Raw genomic sequence first — 19,886 nt, forward strand, 5'->3', positions numbered from 1 at the left:
TCATCTTATCTTTGAGATTGGACATGAATAGGGAAAAAGAAAAGAAGAAGGTTATGATGGAAAATCTATTTGGAATAAGGTTTTATTTTGTGATTGAATCCATAAAAAAGGCACAATTCGGACCATTCTATGATACAACACTAATAAATGAGATTTTGTGCTACGTGTTTATGTCCATTCCATTAAATCTTAAAGAAAAGTCAAAATTCTTTCTCAGTTTTTATTTTATCTTTTAAAAATATTTCAATTTAGGATGTGTTTGGAATTGGGATTTTGCAAGAATAATCTGTGTTTTTAAAAGATATTGCAAAACGTAAAACGTTTGGCATTGCTTAATTTAAAATAGGAAAAAAAAATCTGCGATTTTTATAAGCAAGCTAGGGAGTGTTTATTTGAAAAATCGCGAAATTAAACTAAAATCACGATTTTTCATAACAAATATTTAATAAAAAATATATATTTTTTTACACATTTTACCAAATGACTTTGCGATTTTAAAGTAGTGATTTTAATAACTTGATTTTTAAAAACACAATTTTTAAAATCGCAATTCTAAATAGACCCTTAGGCATATAGATTTTAAGTTGTAAAAAAAGTATTAAGTGTAACATTTACGGGTGGGCAAAACCCGCCCCAAAAAAACACACAAATTCGGGTTTTTCTCTCTCATCAGTTCACTAGTTTGCATAAACTACAGCAGGATGCAGCCCATATGAAAAATTTCTTGAAAAAGAAAGGAAACACTGGGTAAGTGAAGGAATTCGAAGATCCAGAGACAGAGGCGTGGGTTTTGAAGATTGAAAGTGAGAAAAAAAGGATAGTCGAAAACAAAGATCCACCTTCTCAAATCTGGTTCCACTCATTTTTATATTTTGAAACGTCTTCTCTTTGAATGGTTTGAAGCAGCTCGTCTATAATACCCGCTCCGCCCCGTAGTACCCGCAATACCCGCCCTGCTCCGCAAAACCCGAGACCCGCGGATCATGTTCTCTACAGCCGGGTCTCGGGTACAATTTTAAATACCCGCGCACATGAGGTCGGGTATACTCCCGAACCGACCCGTGCCCACCCCCGACTCCCAGCTATCTAATCCCCTGCTAATTGTAAGTTTGTAACAGGGAGGAGTAAATAAATTTTGTTGACGATGTTATTTTCTCGGATTTTGAGGATTCAGAGAACCAGCTTTAATGGGTCTCTCACCAACCTGACAACCGTTACCAGTTCTTCCGCTCCAAGAGTCATCGCTGTTGTACAGATTCTACTACTCAAAAGGTAACGCCCCTTTGTAAACTGAATCCCTTTTAATGTTTTTTTTTTTTTATTCCATGAATTGAATCTTTCATGTTCATTGTTGAGCTAGTGTTGTTACAGTATGTTATTGTATGCTCTCATTGTTACCTGAATCATTGAAGGCCTGTCTTGCTGCGAAGTAAGACAATTGGATCTTAGTACTAAAAGATGTCTCTTTTTTATTTTCTTTTTGTTAGATCATGGATCAGCTATGTTGGACCCGATAAAATGATCTATCGGCCCATCACTAAAACTCGGTCATTTTTTACTGTTCACCAAACTTATGCTTGGTAAGTTTATACCTATCTGAGCTTGGTTCACACAACACTCGGTTCAAAGGCCCAGTTAGCCAAGTCTTAAGTAAACTACCGAGGGTTACTCTCGGGATACAAGATATACTTGCATGATATTTCATTTGTCATTTTTCAATATATTATTTGACACGTGGATCCTCGGTAAGTCCACAGTGTTAGGTAAACAGGTACAACCCGATGCCTATAAAATGAGAGTCTTATCTCACATTTTGGTAACTTTTTTTTTTTCTCCTTAACTGAATATCCTCTATTTCCTTTATCTTATTGATCATCTTCAAAGTTATATTTCTCTTAAAACACTATGACTAATTTAGGCATCGAAGTTATCCTCCACCGAACAACACCGGCAACTTTGATCCTTTTTCTTTACTATTTCATAATTAGGTGATTCCTCAGGCACCAGGCCATTCATAGGGCCCATCACATGTCATCATTCGAAAAACTGTCCAAACACTTTTAATTGCCAAATGTATTTGACACAAGTAATTTTTGTTTAATTATTTTTAAAAGATAATATTGGAGACTTGAATTGCATGTTTAAATGGGTAAAAACTCATCTATTACCGATTTCCTTTGAACCTGTCCTTTCAAGTGAGACAATATTTAATTGAGATAGTTCACTATCATTTTGGTTTCTATAACAGTTTAAGGATTAAATCTTTTTTTTTCTTCTTCAAAAATAGTAATTTCAATTTCTTTCATTTGCGTCAAGTAAAATACTAAATTTCACAAAAAAAATTGAGTACGCAAGAGTTTTGATTGTACTGTGTCATCGATCTTGTTAATTTTTTATTTTTTTTTATTATTATAAGTATGTTTGGATAGTTTCCTACTTTATATATATATATATATATATATATATATATATAATGCTAGTTATAATGTGCTTGGAATTAGGTTTATATTTTTATGTGTTGGTTTTACATTAATCCGGCCAGATTATGCATGTAAATTTTTTTTTTTTTTTTTTCATTAAAACAAACAATTAAACTGAATTTATTTTATGTCGGGTTCCATATATATACAACAAATGCATTTAAATTTGGCTCATGTATATGTCATATATATATATATATACAACCCGGATGGGTCAAAGGGGCGGGAGTACAAGTCAACCTAAACCAGTGCACATTGACACAGATTCACCGATAGATTATGTTCAATTTGGACGAGTTACTTGAACTGGGAACGTGAGTCTTGTTCCTAGCATATGCATGTTCATTCAACAAATTATAAATTTGTTTTCTAAATTAAAAAAAATATATATATATATATATATATATATATATATATAAATTTGTTTTTCTTAACATGCAGATTAATTTTTTTTTTTAGAATTTAGAATGATATTTTTGTGTTATTGCAAAATCAATAAGGTCAATTTTATCTTTTTCCTAGTATTGAAGAACATTATCTCAATTAAAATTTAGAAAGACATTATCAAAGCTTACGTGAACTTTTCCCATATATAAAAACGACTCCATGCCCTTAATGGAACCAACCTAATCAACTCCACAAATCCTCACATGGCAACATCTATATTCTCCACAAGGCAAGTGCATGACCTGCAAGACCACAATCCTCCGAGGAATCTCAAGCAACGGCTACATCCAAAATAAGGCAAATGAAATCCTACAATTATAACAAACCAAATCAGCCCAATGGCTAGTGTTCAACAAGAAAGGAAAACTAAGAAATTTGTCATTCATTTTGTAAAATACTTTCCTTTGTAAATCTCTCAAAGTATGTGTATAAATAGAATGCATCAATGGAAAATACAAGACAGCAATCACACATAAATATCAAATTCTAAAGCCTCAAGTCTTCACGCGGATTGCCTTTTAAATTCCACCAGAGTCCCATGATGTCAATAATTTACAACTGATATCCAATAAAGCATACATTAGGATGACTTGATGTCGGTTTAAGGGTAATTTTTTTACTGATTAAGAACAATCCATCCACCCATTTTCATTCGCATACATAAACAGTTTTTGACTCAGAATAAAACCAAAACAAAATGATAAGACCATTGAAAAATAGATATAAGATGTCACATTCGGTATAATATTGGTCGGTCCACTTTAACCTTTAAAGTTTGAGTGAATGCAAAGCATGATGGACCCTGATGAAATAAAGATAGGAAAGATTGTAAGAACCTTCTTGGTCGGTGCACTAGGCGTGTAAAATACGAGTAATGTTTTAATTAAGTTCTCTTAGAGTCTTTTTAAAGTCCTCCCAAATACGATGTAGTTTTTAAAATTTGTTTTTCTTAAAAGATTTTTTTTTTTTTTTAAAAAAAAAAATTATTTTGAAATTAGGAATTTATAATGTTATTTGTCTTATTGCAAAATTTATAGTCTTTTGTTTTTTTGCTAGTCTCGAGAGACATTGACAATTTTTTATTAGTTTAAAAAGAACATATAGTCTCAATTAAAATTTTAAAAAATCATTATCAAAGGTTACTCAAGAGACATTAACAATTTTTTTAATAGTTTTTTCAAAAAAAACATTGTCTCAATTAAAAATTAAAAAAATCATTATCAAAGGTTACGTGAACCTTTGATAAGAAAAAATTACTATCAAAGATTACGTGAACGTTTCTACTTAAGAACACATTCGGCTACTTGGCCGATTGATATGGGACTAATCACATTTTTTTTTTCTTTTCACAACACTGACCGAGAAAGTAGAAAATGAGAAAAACAACACTAAAATAAGAAAGAGAGGTTCAAAAGCGAGACCCACTAATGTGATCTAGAGGGTAACTTTATTTGAGTCATTTGAAAGAAACATGCATTATTGAGCAATTCTTGCTGATTGAATTGCTCTCATTGTTAGTGCCATCTCACTTTCCAACTCAAAAAGAAGAGCAACTTTAGGCTTTGCAATTAAGAGCGGTAATCTTTTATGGTCAAGATTATCAACAAGAGTTAGTAATCCTTTACATCCAGTTTGAGACGTCAGAGCTAATTGCTCCTCCGGCACTATTTGAAGCTGCTTCCACATTCTTGATCCTACAACGCACTTTTGCGATTTCCTTTTTCAATAGAATTTGTATGCTCATCTCAAAGTATCTTTCTTTGGCAAAACAAAAACAAGCAGCCAAGCTAGAGGTTAGGGTTTCTATTCGGTGATAATTCTTTTTTTTAAAGAAAAAAAACAAAAGGTGTATCATTGTTTGTTTTTTAATTAGGTTTTAACGTTACAATGACTCCGTCTCCAGAAAAAAGTGAGAAAAATATAGCACCGTGGGAGAAATTGAGAAAAGTTGAAATGAATAGTAATTTTTATTAGAACTGTTCTGTACAAATAGATTTAAAATGTCATACATAAGCTGTACATACAACATGTTAACCACACGGATGAAGAGTTTCTTCCTTTTTCAGTTCAATCGAACGCCACCAATTTAGGCATCAACCGACACACTTACGGCATTCAGCTCAACATGCTGCTTGCCCTCATTTTGAGGGTGAAGAGTAATGGTAGCACAAGCCTCAGCCCGTGGAGAAAGTTTGTCTCCCACATGAGAAACAGATATGGAGCTCACCAAGGGCTTTGTATCTCCCTCATCATCTTGGTCTTCTGTGATGATTTCCCATTCTTCTTTAAGGGATGTTACTTGTAAGCCTTTCTCTCTGTGCCTTTCCATTTCAAATGCAGTGGGTAAAATCACATAATCGTTTAGAGGGTTGTAGTATGGGTCTGAGTCTGCCTTCAGCCAGTGCTTCAGAATCCGAAACACATGGTGGTCGCACAGAATCCCTCGGTGCTCGCCAGGGACTCCGACCCTTGCTTCTGCATTCAGCCCATCTGCCTGAAGGAGAAGGAAAAGGAAAAGCACCTTACAGAGATTATCTCACAATGATCAGGAGAAAGCAGCCATACTCATTTCATGAGAAATACAAGAAAAAATGCAGTCTCCACAAATATCATAAATGTGATACTTGAACGAGTACAAAAATCAACCATTAAAGCTGTGTTGAAGAGGTCACCCATATCATCAATTGATAACAGATTGAAGAGAAAATCTGGCATACCTTGGCTGACTCAGTCGGAACTGTCCCATCACCATCAACACATACATACGTAGGCTGCAAATATGCAAACACAAGTTAGCTTTCTTAAACAAATAGCCAACTATAGCAAGAAAAATGAAATCATATTAATTAATCCCATATTTGATCCAAATGAAACAGGTATCTAATATACCAAAACAGGGTGAACCACAGAAAACTTGAATAATAATTTTTGTAACTAGGAGGTACAATGGCATCACAATGAGAACATTCTGCAGTAGATAATGACCTGGAAAAATGGTAGTTGCTGCAAATCTGTAACTGGAGCTTCCGCACTTCCATAGCTGCATTGAAAAATAGATTTTGTAATAAAAAAAAAAAACCCAACTTACTAGCAAAAGGAAATAGCTGCATAATGGATGTTATAAGCTTCAATTCCACAATAAATCAAACAACAGCTGTAGTTTCTAAGTGGCAAAAATAGTAAGACTTCATCTCAAGGTTAATGAATATATTACCAGACACTATGGGGTGTCTCAAGATTGATCGCGTATATATTGTAGAATTTAACTTTAGAAGGAACTCTAGCACACGATAAAATGTCACGTGTTTCATTAGCCCATTTCAAGATCTCCAAGTTGAATGGTAGGGCAATAATTCCACCATCATAATTGACCTGGCATTGAAATACACATAAAGTCCAGTAAGCCACATCAGTTCTCTTCATCTAGAATCAGCATAAGGCTAAATAAGAATAATATGAAGAAAAAAAGTTATCAATACTGTGCAGCAAGCATTTCTAGAACATGATGGATAACATGAAGCTCTAATCTTCTTCTCTTTTTTTTCCCAGGAAAAAGACACAAACAACCCATCTATATCCAAGGAAAGAAAGCACATAGTGGCAACCAAATCTTCAAGTTCAATTCTTAATCAGAAGAAAAACCTGAAAAATTAAGTGTTCAATCATTTGTTGACATTAACAGAAAATACAGTGTTTATGAGACAACTGAAAATTCTCAAACATTCATGATCTTTCTACACCACTCTGCACTAGGGTCATTCCCTAGTACCTCTCTAACATTCATGATTTTCCTTAGAACTCCATTATGTCATACCTTATTGCCATATATTTTTGCATAGCCGGGCCAAGCCCGGGTAAAGGACAAGGGTTGCAATAGGTTGACAGCCACCATAAGGATATCTCACATGTTATGAATATGGATCCCACAGAATGTAAGAACTAGAAAACTGAATATTAAAATTTTGAAGATTATAAAATTGCTCCAAAATCCAAACATAATGACACCATTTCACTTTCAACAAAACGTTGAGAAAGTACAACAATCTTGCTCAAATGTTTTCCAAAAATTAGTGATCTGCACTTGACACAACAAGAGTTAATAATAGCTTACCGTGTTAGCTGAAAGAGCTTCCTTAAAAATTTCTATACTTTCAGCTGGAGGGTAAGACTCTAGAATAATATGAGAGTTCCCATCTTTGTCTAGCTTTTCTCTCCAGATCTCTAGAAGAGGAATGTGTTGCCATTGAAAATTCAAACAACCCATCAATTCATATATTGATGGACATTCAATCAGCTGAAAAAATTGCAACATGTTAATAAAAAGTCATCTCTAAAAGAGTGCAACTACTGAATTCAAGATTCAAGAATCAGCAAAACTAAAAGATAAATATTGCCAGAGGCTTAAATGTTCAGACAAATGTTAATATATAATGCTCATGTCAAAAGAAAATGAACAGCAATAACCAAAACCTCAACAATTTATATCCCTGCAGGCCCACGCATAATAGAGTGAATGGCACAGTAGGTGACCGAAAGCAAAGGGTGTGAAAGAACAGATTCCTGAGTCAGGGTCCATAGGCACAGAGTTATAAACAAATACTCCCTCCATCACAAATTGTTATCTTTGAATTTGAAAAATAAAAAAAAAAAAAAAAGAGAGTGAGGTTAGAGTGTTTGTTTCAAAACCACACTCTCTAGCTTAAACTCATGCAAAAGCGAGGAGCAAAGGGCATTGAATTTTCAAATAAGTCAGAGGGCATCTTAGGAAAGTTGTTGTAAATGTACTCCAAAGTGGATATATTTTACGATATCCTGAAATGGAATATACTGGAGAAACAATATGGGATGGAGGGAGCCGAAAGCATATACCCTAACCAATGTCATCTAGCAGTAATTGCCATGCTAGAAGATAAAAAAAAGTGCATATACCGCTCTCGCATAATACGAATAAGCAAATTTATTAAAAAGTGCAAAGGCACAACTTAAGTACACAAGAAGAATACAAGAGAGGAACTTAACTAGAAGCACAAAATAAAAAATAAAAAAATAAATTTTAAAATCATGAAAGCTCGAAATATTAAAATCAATGGTGGTAGCCTAATGAAAAGAGTCTTAAGAAATAAAGCATTTAATTCCACCAATGTCCTCTCATGGTCCTCAAAGCTTCGATCCTTTCTTTACTTCTAAAGACACCACACAAGGCAGGATAGTATCATCTTCCAAACTACATCAAGCTGAAACCTACCACCTAGCTCTCTCTAGCAAGCAAAGAGATCTACCAAGCAACTAGGCATAACACAAGCCAGCCCTACACTATTGAAGATAGTATTCCAAAGGGCACCGGCAATCTCACAATGGAATAGAAGATGATCCACTAACTCCCCAATCTTCCTACACGTGCAGTACCACTCAACCACAATATGTTGTTTCTTAGATTGTTCATAGTGAGGATCTTCCCTAATGAGGTCAACCAAGCAAATAACGTCACTCTCAGGGGAACCTTATTCCACCAAATACTCCTCCAAGGGGAAGGGGTACTATCATGGGGAGTAAGAACATTGTAGTATGATCTAATATCAAACCTCCTTTCTTAAAAGGTACCCAGCAAAGCTTGTTTTCACCAACCCTCTTTAGATTGTCCATAAGACAATAAGTTGTTGCACTAGCTAAGATGTAATCACATCGGTGTATTAGAGCAAAAATTTAGCTGAACCTCTCTTCTTGGGCATAACTGTAAGTACCCAAATGCCAAAGCCATTCATACATATTAAATTAAATTCCAGCTGCACCAATGTCATACTGAGGTGAAAAAAGAACAAAGGAAAAAGATACCAATAAAAAGATTCAGATAGAGAGGCGGATGATTTAGTGATTCTAGGCAGAATATTGAACAGTAAGATAAAGTGATCGAGGTAAAATCTGATACAGAGTCATAAACCTATATATCCCAGTGGTACAAACAATAACGGGAAGCCCCAACAGACATGTAACTAGAAATGCCAAGAGAAATGAACTCATACCAGCTGGTGCATGCTCCATTTTGATATAAAAAAATTCTGTTCCCACCCTTCCACAAATGACATTCCATTCAAAAAGGTAGATGTAACATATCCAGGTGCACCTGTGGGACAATTTGACACAATGCCTCAGTGGAATTACAACTTCACCAGCACAAAAGTTCTAAAACCAAAGTCAACTTCCAAGTCAATTCCATCTCAGCAATTAAAGATGCAGAGATAAAAATTAAAACCAACGCATTATATTCAAACTACCATAAGTTTTTACAAGTTAACCTAGACTTTCAAATTGATTGAAGATTTTAAAAGTTCAAACCATGGCAATAATTTTACAATTGGGTAATATCAACATCTGAGAATTAGTGAAAAAAGCAGTTCAGCTAATGTTCCTACAAAAGACATCAAGGTGATCCTACAATGTCATCGATTACTCACATAGCTACTGATGGTATGTACAATATGTTTAAGAATAGTTTGGATATCAGAATATACAAATCAGTAACCAACAACATGTTCCAAGACATCTTATTTAAAACTACCAAATGCAAGTTCAGTAGGACAAGCATGACTGCTTATGGCATTATATACCTTCAGGTATTCAGCCTTCTATTTTCCTCTTCGGATTACATGCCACATTTGAACTTTGGGCAATAAATGGACAAGAAAGTGTGGAGGGAAGTCATGCCATAAAAAGAAAAAAATATTGCATGTTGCAAAGTTATGAATTTTGTTAAATTCAATAAAAGAAGGTTCCTCATTTCTACATTTTGTACCAAGGAGGGCTGCTATTATTATGGTCTGCTGTGTTCAATTTACATATGATCACTTACCCTGAAATGGTGTGGCAATTGCAATCCAATTCTTCACATATTTCTCAAAAATCTGCAAAACAACATGCATAAAGTTGTAGGATTTAGCTAGCAGGAGAACTGAAGCACTAGCTAAGAAAGAAATAACCAAAAACCCATGGAAAGGGAGATAGGAGATGGAAAATGAGAAAAGGAATAAGAATAAGTCAAGAAACAAGAAAATATTGATTCTTACATCACTATGCAGGCACATAAAACATTTCACCAGAAGGCCCCCCATAGAATGACTAATGATGGTTATCTTTTTCCCTCCAGAAGCATTATATGCCAACTCTAGTTGTGCAGCTAGCCGCTCTAATGTTTGTGGCAACCTAAAAGAAAATCAAAGCATAAACATGTTGAAGACATTAGCTTGAGAATAGACAAAGATCTTCATGCATCAGGAAGCCAACATCCATTCAACGGAGTTTATTCTATAAACAGATTTCACGCTTTTCTTATAAAAGAAAACGTATTGAATTTTTCAGTCCACCTCAATTCACCTATTTGTATGCTTTCTTCGCAAAAGAATATACTACTTAAAAAATTCCTGATGCCACTTGGCAAAATAGCTTTTGGGGTCCAAACTAAAGGGATAAAAGAAAAGGCTGTATTACAACCATGCATTTATGAGATCAGAAAAAATTTAGAAGAGAATTCCATATCAAAAGGCATACCGTAAAAATAAAAATAAAAAACTAGAAGCCAGTTTTGATCTATAATTACCACAATATCAAGATTTTATCTTTCTTCAGAACCAAAGATGAAAACCCAGCATCATAAAGAAAAAAGAAGTTGAAATACTACCAGGATGCTTTATAACGAATCAATAGATCATTGAGCTAAATGCATGACCAAAATCAATTTATTCCCATTTTACATTTCATTTTTCTCATTGGTAGAATTCTCCATCATGTTTGTATATAAGAAAGGGTTGGGGGGCATGAGGCCACAGTGCAACATATCTAAAAACTTTTTTCATTATAACAACTTTGGCATTACACATAAATGTGGTTCATATGTGCTATTATTGTCTTTCCATATCATGCCTTTTAACTTTTTCTTTCTTTTAATTATAACATAACGAGATTATAAAAATTGAAATTGTTTGAAAAGGATTGATCATTAGAGTACACATCTTGTGCAAGGGCGGAAATAATCCATCAGATATCTATGGAGTATCATTTTTAAAAGAGTCCTTTGATTTTGGGCAAAGGATGCCAAATTTATATGGTTTTGCTTCCACGAAGGATGTGGCTCACTTAGAGCTTTCAGAGCAGCTCATGATTATGAGATAGATGTCTTTGTCTTGTTCTTCAGGGTGTTGTATTTAGTTAGCATGAGATGGGATGGCAAAGACAAGCTTTGGCGGGCCCCTCCAAAAGAGGGTTGTTTGACGTTAGATCCTTCTACAATATCCTGATTTGTAATGATGGCTTTCTTTTTCCTTGAAAGAGTGTTTGGCGGACTAAGATTCCCATGAGGGTGGCTTGTTTGCTTGGTCAGTGGCCCTAAGAAAGATCTTTATCATAGACAATCTTAGGAAACATGTCATTATGGCTACTAGGTGTTGTATGTGTAAAAAGAGTGAAGAGTGTGAACCATCTTCTTCTCCATTGTGAGATTGCTTGTACCTTATGTAATGTTTTTTTTAAGGCGCTTTAGGCTGTCTTAGGTTATGCTTAGACGAGTAGTGGACTTGAATGCTTGTTGGTCGACTGCTTGCAGCACTAAGAATGTTGTTGTGCCTTCATGCTTTTCTCGTGTCTATGGAGGGAAAAGAATGACAGAAGTTTTGAGGACTATGAGAGGATATTAAAGGAGCCAAAGACTTTTTTCTTCAATACTCTGTATCTTTCGGCAATTGCATTTATTTCTCCTTTGGTGCTTGGTTATCATGATTTTTTTTTTTTTTTTCTTTTTCTTTTAGAAAAGAGTTTCTCTTGTACACTTCACAATTACATGGGAGGATGTCTTATGCTTTTAATGATATTTTGGTCAATTATAGAAAAAATAAAAAAATAAAAGGCCTCTGAAGAAGAACAAAGCATAATTGTCCAACTCCACATTCTGACAAAGGTCGTGTTAATTCTATGCAAGAACTACTCTATAACATAGGCCTTGTCTATACAAGGAATGGAGAACATTTTTTTTTTTTTTTTTTGATAGATAATCAAAGAAGTTTTATAAGAGTCGAATGCGCCCCTAAGCATACAGGAAGTATAAAAAAATGACACAAAAAGCGAACATACAAAAGCTTAGGAATATTATTGCCATTAGAACTAAACTCATTTGTAACATAACCTTTAAATAATATGGTCGTGATCTGTCATTAGGTGTGGCTATCTCCACCATAGAAAGATGAAAGAAAAAAGGAAAGAAATAGCAAATCTGCTAACAAATACTAGAAAAAAGGGTTTCTACATATCATTTCTTTTTTTTTTTTTTTAATGTCGGGGAACCTCTCCAAGGCAAGGTCATTCGGACCCACCCTTGCAGAGTAAACCCTGGTCTCGTGCACCGCAATCTCGAAAGTTTTCCTACACAGAACTGGTTAAATCGCTGGCTTTACACCAGGGGGTGTGACCCCAAAGGATTGTTTGCACCCATGAGGTGTTGAACCTTGGATCTTGAAGGGATGATACCTCACGACTAAGGCCTCCACCACTTGGACCAACCCCTTGGGGTTTCTACATATCATATTTATCATGTGCAAAACAGCGATTTTTATCAGTTATAGCAAAGGAAAACAAAGAAACTTCATAAAAGTCCAAATATAAAGAAATAGGTATGCCTACATCCTTTCGGCTATGGATAAATAAAGGATCTAATTGATAGAATAAGCACCATAAGGCAATAATAAATATAGAAGTTTCAATCAATAAGAAAGGGATCATCAAAACACCAAACCATCCAATGTAAAGACGGTTTTTGGTGCTAGTTATCTAGTTACAGAAGCGACCTCTTAGGCTTTTGCTTTCGCGTCTCTCTAAAATTGCACTCATGGTAAAATACCAAACGATGTTAACTGTAAATGAGAAAATTGGTTACGAAGAAAAATGAGAAGATTGGTTACGAAGAAAAAGGAAAACAAATTCGTATTCACATATATGAGAATTATATAGGAGTAACAACAATCTTGGATTAATTTTTGAAAAAAAAAAAATTAATTAATTAATAATAGATTTGTTTGGAATAATAAGAATATTACAATCAGAATGCTCATGAAGAAAGAACCGCAATAAGTGCAGAGGAGGCATCTTTCATCCGGTAAGCAAAGGGGATGAACCAAGATTTCCAAATGGATGGGGTAAGGTATTAGTACATCTGCCACATAATTTAAATGCGGGAATTGTCCTCTAAAAATGAAATATTGAATGAATGGATCTTAAATTGTAAGATCTTACTATTTGTGCCCTTTCTAAAACATATATTAATCATAGAGAAAATGGAATTTCCTCAATAACTGTAAATCCTTCTTATATAATTTGAGAATACAAATTATTGTGCTATATGACTTAGACCTATTCTAAACAAGTTGAGGCCTTTTGAATTGTTTGTTGACACTAACTGGAATTATTTCAATATTGGACCCTTGAACATATAATAGTTCCAAATCGAATCTCTTTAGAAAGATCTTTTGTATGATGGTAGCCTGCTCTTGTTCCCTTACAGAATTTTTGTTATTTAATTAGCCATACACTTCACATATTTCTCACAATTCTCATGGCCTCATTAAATTATACACATCTTGGATAAGAATCACCAACACACTAGAACACCCTTCTTGAAAACCCAAAGACAGTACTAACATATGTGACTAGCTATTGCCGTCAATATTGAAGAATTTGGGATCATATAATTCAAGTTCTCCTCCAGAAAGTCACTCATAACCCTTATCCTATCTTGGAAGAATCAGCACAATATTTTTCTAATTTAATGAATTGACTTAAAATAACACTTCATCTTCATAGGTCCTCATGATGGGTGAAAACGAAAGATGGTGAATTTCATCTTTACAAGTAAAGGAAATAAAGTTATCCTTCCCTCCTGTGACTTGCGAGGTAGACCACTAGTTGGCAGAACTAATCAACTTCATTAAACATCTATTATTATGACTGAATGCAGAAGTTCATGAAAATGGCTCTTAATGGCAAGAGAAGGAGGCATTAGAAGAATCTATAATGAGCATAGTGACTGACATTACTAGGGGAAACAATCAAGTCCTGGAGATTACAAACTCAAGTATATGATGTTAGAAAATTGTTCAAGAACTTAGGATGTTAAAACTGGACATCTACATTGGTACGAATGACTTAGTTTGGAACTTAGGTCATCTGGTACGTTTGGTATGCTTGTTTCCACTGCCTGTAGGAAGAAATATTGCTGAGGAGCTGGTGACTGTAAAGAAATTGAACTGCCAAAAGATAATATTGGAAAAAAGGAGTTGACATGGGCCAGCTTGACCTCACACAATGTTTTGTCAAAGAAGATAAGATCATTTTAGAAACTTCAAGACAGGAATTATTAAACGTAGGCTGTACAATGGGAAGATAAAATTTGTAAAAAGTCCCGAAATATGTGCACAATAAAATGTTGGATACTTTTCCATGTTTCTTTGCTGGCTCAGGTAAGCACAAAAGAGGATTCTCTGAATCTTCCAGATTTCCTTCCATACCTTTTAAACAATGTAGCTTTTAACTAAATGTGCAGTTAAGCATGTACCTGTTGCTTTGGCGGAAATCGTACCCAAATCCAAAAAGCGTTTTTCCTTCTTGAAAACCCCACTTGATCATTTCAACAATCATGTCATGGAAATAATAGACACAATCACGTCCAATTATCTGCATGAAACAAGCATTAGAGGAAAGTCATCAATAATCCACTTCTTTTAATGATAAACCAAATCCTGATCAGGAACATATGCTGATACTAACATTTTTTTTTTTTTTTTTGGATAAGTAAGGTATTTTATAAAAAAGTGTAAAGCGCCCCTAAATACACAAGCAATATACACAAAAGGCTCCAAACGAGCAAAAAACCCAAGCCCTCGACCCAAAGCCCTCAAACTAGAACCCCAGCAAGCCTTCAAACCCAAAACCCACAATACAACAAAGCTCAAAACCCCCCAAGGCACTCAATGCTAAAAAGCATTAGTCTTGCCGTTACCCCACCTAGAGGATGCTCCCTTAGCATCATAGTTGATGGAGCATTCTAAATTCAAAAGCTCCATTCTATCCTTTACCTTTTGAGGGCTAACCTCTATGGTGGCATCGATCCCTCACACGGATCCCCCATCAAAGCCCAATCCAAACGGGTGGCGGGGCAAAAGTCGCCCAAAGGGTAAGGAAAATCTGTCTTCCCCACCCCAGCAATCTCCATCTTACCCACCCTAGAAGTCTCTGTCCTACTCTTCACTATCCACCAACTCCAAAGAAGGACCGGCCAAACCTGTCACCGCACCAAAAGAGACAGGTGGGGCATTGAACGACAACATTGCCTTAGTGATCAAGTTGTCATCCATTTTCAAAAATTTGTTATCCCTCATCTTGCGGTTGTAGCGTTGCATGGGTTTAAAGGTCAACAAAAACGGGGGCACCAAATCAAAAGCCCGAAGCCCTTCAGCCACGACACCTAGCAACTCCACCAACCTAAGAAGTCCTCCTGAAGCCAACCCAGTATCCAAGACAATAGCAAAAACCCTAACCATACGAGCAGAAGGAGGAGAGGCCATACTTGAATCTACCTTGCTCGCCCCCAAAGCAACTAGCAGCAAAGGGTTCAAAAAGCCATGCCAAAGAATACTCTTCGCCGGTTTGGGGCTCCTTCCATCACTGGGCCGAGCCACCACAATAGAAGAGGCCGAAATTTGAGGTTCCGACAATATCTGGACAATCACCAACAACGAGCTTGCACCATTAGCGCCATCAAAACTAACTGGACCAAACCCAACAGAGATCCCCGCCAAAATCAACAGAACTAGACCAACCATTTAAGGACTCATCATCAAATCCTTTGTCATAGTCTCCAACGATCCCAAGGACATCAACCGTCGGTGAAACCTCCAGCATAACATTCGTCAACATCTCTGATGTCTTTGGAATCGAATCGACCCTGGACTTGAGAAAGGGACCAAACCGAACAGAGATCCCCGCCAAAATCACCAGAACTAGACCAACCATTTAAGGACCCGTCATCAAATCCTCTGTCATAGTCTCCAACGATTCCAAGGACGTCAACCGTCAGTGAAACCTCCAGCATAACGTTCGTCAACATCTCCGGTGTCTCTGGAATCGAATCAACCCTAGACTTGAGAAAGGGGCTGGGCTTACAAGCCCCTTTAGAAAAGGAACCAAACCTTGGACTTGGTCTTACAAAATGGAAAGGGCTTGGGCTTGTGTGCTCGCCTACAAGCCTACAGACCCGTCTTGTGCCCAACAAGCTAACGACCCAACCCAAACTTCATCGGCCTAGCCAAAAATGAAGCCCACATCCAGTGCAACTCCTCTAGCACCTTCTCGAAATTGCCCTTCCACGCCCAAAGGAGAGAAACAAATCCTCCTTTTTACTCTGCACAACCCTACCCCCAAAAGCAGCAGCATCACATGATGAAACATTTGCAACACGACTAGTCCCATCCCCATCAATTGCACCACCAAACAAATTTGAACCATCTCGGTTCTTACCCAGTGGATAAACCAAAGTTTGCATAGGATCCTCCTCCGTTGGTGGCTCAAGGAGCACCCGCAGCCCAAGACCAAAAGTCTTCTCAATCTTCTTCCAATCCAAAAAAATCACTGGAAGGAGGCCCACTCATGACTTCAAAGAAAGCCATAATGTTTCTCAGCTCCCCAGAGAATCTACTCCAACCCCACCCTTCACAACTGTCCAGCAACAAAATAAACCCTCTCTAACACCAAATAGCTGGAGCCGCCACCTCCAAAAAGCAATCGGCCGGTGATGACATTTGAAGCCTCCCAAGTGGTTCAGAGGAACTCCTCAACTCTAGTACTTTGCAGCACCTCTTCAACCGTCACGATCAGTTAAGCGACAAACCGCGGCCCCAAGACGACAATTCCAGCAAAGCCTCTTCTCCTCTCCTCTAGCCGGAGCTCCGGCTTACCTAAATCCGCCGAAAATGAGAAAGATTTGGCTTCAACGAAGAAGCGGCTCTCCATACCCAACCTCACCCGGCCACCCCAGAAGGAAAAAACACCATCGCCAAAGAGGAACAGCACCCAGACACAAACCCCAGCAGCAAAACCGCCTTCAAGATCTAAATTAGAACTACCCAAAAACGCTCCAACACAACAAAATATCATCCCCCGAGATCAGCTGATCTACGAGATGGCACAACGTTGTAGAACCCTAGAGTGACACGCCTTCAAGCACCACTGCTAGGGAAGAGAGAGAAAAGAAGAACCAAGTGACAAAGATTATTGAATGGTCACACATATTTATCTCAGCTTCAGATAACTGCCGCTGATGCTAACATTATACTTAAGACACAGAGATCAGATCAGAAGCTAAGCTACAACTTGCAGGAGCATTTTTTAACCATTTTTATTCGAACCAGAACTTTACTATAGTAATGATACTATTCCTTCAAGGTTTCAAACAAACATCAAGAATGAAGCACATACATCCAAAAAGAAAAAAAGGTACAAAAACAACAGAAGTAGTAAGCTATTCAACTGCAAAGCCTTTTTCATTGTTAAATATGTAATATGAAAACGCACCATGTCAGGGTCCAAGACATCAATTGCATACAGTCCAAATCTGTCTTCAGGGACCATAATACTTGACTTTGGATCCAAAGACACAGTTTTACCTGTTTCACATAATAAACATCATTATTCAACACCAGAAATTGTAAAAGTACAGGATCATTAGAAAAGAAAGCCCAAAAAATATAACCAAGAGCCTAGTAGCCCCTGACCAGCTCGCCCTTTTTCCTCTCATAATAGTAGGCTCATTTTTATTAAGATTAGAGGAACGCTCTTAAACGCGTTTGATTTTCTCTTCTCTATTAAGCATACAAGCAATTGCAGTTATGTAGAGTGTAATCAAAATTTACAATCAGACACTGAACATTTCCATGCAGTTGCATAGAAGCATTTTTAAACTTCCTCACCACACTAGACCCTCAACCTAGAGAGCGTCCTAATAAGGATACATGTGCTGCGCTCATGAATAATAAACTACATAAGAGGTAGTATTTACCTGGTTGTTATGATGCCAAACTCTCAGTAATTTCTATAACATTCAAGTTAGAACTCATAGGTCTTGTGAATTTACTGCAATGCCTACTTTATATGAGCTGCAGATAGCAATGGCACAGTCCATATTTAAAAAACAATTACAAAATGAGTACCATTGTCTTGTGGCTTAACACATACATATATTTTGGTCACGGCTTTTTATGTTATCTTTTTAGTTTGGTCAGAGCTGTGTACCCATACAATGAATAGACGTACACATTGAGGTAAGCAACAGTTCAACCTGGTTTGAGCCAGTTTTCCAAATTTATTAACTAGCACATAAATTCACAAATTGGACCAAATCCGTTTTTAGACAAAAGAAATTTTACACCAAAACATCCATAACCTTGAACCCTGGGTTTGTAGCTATATAATTGTAACACAATTGTGTGAATAGTATAACCACCAAGAGACCTAGAATAATTTTGATTTTGACGAAGGATATAAAGAGGTAAGATTCGGGTCCATGTCCAGCATATTGAAAAAGATTTAAGAAATGGAAAAATCAAGGCGAGAGAGAGAGATTGGAGAGAACTTTCTTTTGGGGAGAGAAAAAGCAACGAACTTAAAAGAAAAAATGAAATGGACAATCCAAATGGTTGCCAAGCCGATGAGGGAAAAGAGAAAGCACAAGTTTGAAATGGTACATGTTTCCATCTTGAGGACTTCTCTTTTTTGTGGTTTTGCACATTAGGTACCGGCAAAACTGAAACCTCTACTCAGTGAACCTAAACTAAAGCCCTTTTATTTAACCGAGTTGAGTTCCATTTTTTTGTGAAATCTAAAGTCCAAGATCTAAATCACAAGCATCCTTTTTTGCTTCTTACATAACGCTAAGAGAAAACACAAGATTGAACTTCATTTTCATTTTTCTACGGATTTTTTAAGCAAAAACACAATGATTACCAATATCATAAACAGCAAAGCAACTTCAATTTCAAGCAACAATTATGATCATATTTTCGAATTTCTAGCTATTTAAAGTAAAAAATAACATCAGCTATTATATCAGCGGAAGGATCAAAACTTGAAAACTCCAACAAAAATCCAGACCCAAACCCCCAAAAACTGAAGAAACTTACCTCCACTTTCTCAGCAACCAAACACGGCTCTAACAAGTTAAAATCTCAACGAAACAAAATACAATAAAATAAATGAAAAGAGGGAAAAATCACCGGTAGAGGGATCGAAGCGAGACCAAAGCTTGGTCCGGCACTTGTAGTCCGCCCCGAAAATCCGAATCCAAACGCGCTCCTCCTTACCATTATCGTCACTCACAGCCTTAAGAATCGAACCGGCGACGCCCGGAACCAACAAAACCGGGTCGAGATTGGGGTTCACGTGCGGCTGGGGCTTCTTCCTCAAAAGCTTGAGCCAGAGCTCCACCGATTGCACGATTTCCTCCAACAGCACGGCCATTCCAAACCAAAGCCCTCGATCAATCGAACCAATGTGTGGGTTTGTGAATCAGATTGTTCAGAGGCTTCGTAAATCCGATTATGAGGAACTGGAGGAGGAAAGAAACAAAACGCAATGTCGAAGACGATAGGGGTTTGTCTCTCTACGGTGATGTGATGTAATAAATGTGTCTGTTTTAACTTTTAAAGTCCAAATTTGTTTTTTTTTTTTTTTTTTTTTTATTTATCTAAATTCAAATTTTAATTATCTTAAGAGCTTGTTTAGGTGTGGTCTAAAAGTACGTTTAACATTTTTTAAAAATACATGTTTGAAGTGTACTTTGGTCTATGATTAGTACACGTTTGGTAAAAAAAATTAAAATCACTTTTAATGGTCTAAAAAGTTAAAAATAGTTAAAACACACTTTTGACAAAA

General features: G+C 36.4%; 2 protein-coding genes across 2 annotated transcripts in view; both read right to left on the reverse strand.

Moving 5' to 3' along the window:
- Positions 1 to 178, reverse strand: part of LOC132169650 (lecithin-cholesterol acyltransferase-like 4) — a 2,478-nt gene extending 2,300 nt beyond the window's left edge. Inside the window, exon 1 of the mRNA XM_059580650.1 lies at positions 165 to 178. Coding sequence (XP_059436633.1) covers positions 165 to 178 — 14 coding nt within the window. The remainder of the gene's footprint in view (positions 1 to 164) is intronic.
- Positions 179 to 4,875: 4,697 nt separating this feature from the next.
- On the reverse strand, positions 4,876 to 19,607 carry LOC132170384 (lecithin-cholesterol acyltransferase-like 4). Its single transcript, XM_059581349.1, has 11 exons — positions 19,229 to 19,607; positions 17,532 to 17,623; positions 14,518 to 14,636; positions 9,989 to 10,124; positions 9,775 to 9,826; positions 8,948 to 9,048; positions 7,039 to 7,221; positions 6,142 to 6,299; positions 5,913 to 5,967; positions 5,645 to 5,698; positions 4,876 to 5,421 (listed from the first exon to the last, which is right to left on the reverse strand). Exons 1-11 carry the CDS (start codon positions 19,470 to 19,472, stop codon positions 5,014 to 5,016), a joined length of 1,602 nt encoding a protein of 533 aa, XP_059437332.1. The 5' UTR covers positions 19,473 to 19,607; the 3' UTR covers positions 4,876 to 5,013.
- Positions 19,608 to 19,886: the final 279 nt, after the last annotated feature.

The sequence above is a fragment of the Corylus avellana genome, chromosome ca2, assembly GCF_901000735.1.
Source record: "Corylus avellana chromosome ca2, CavTom2PMs-1.0".
NCBI lineage: Eukaryota > Viridiplantae > Streptophyta > Magnoliopsida > Fagales > Betulaceae > Corylus > Corylus avellana.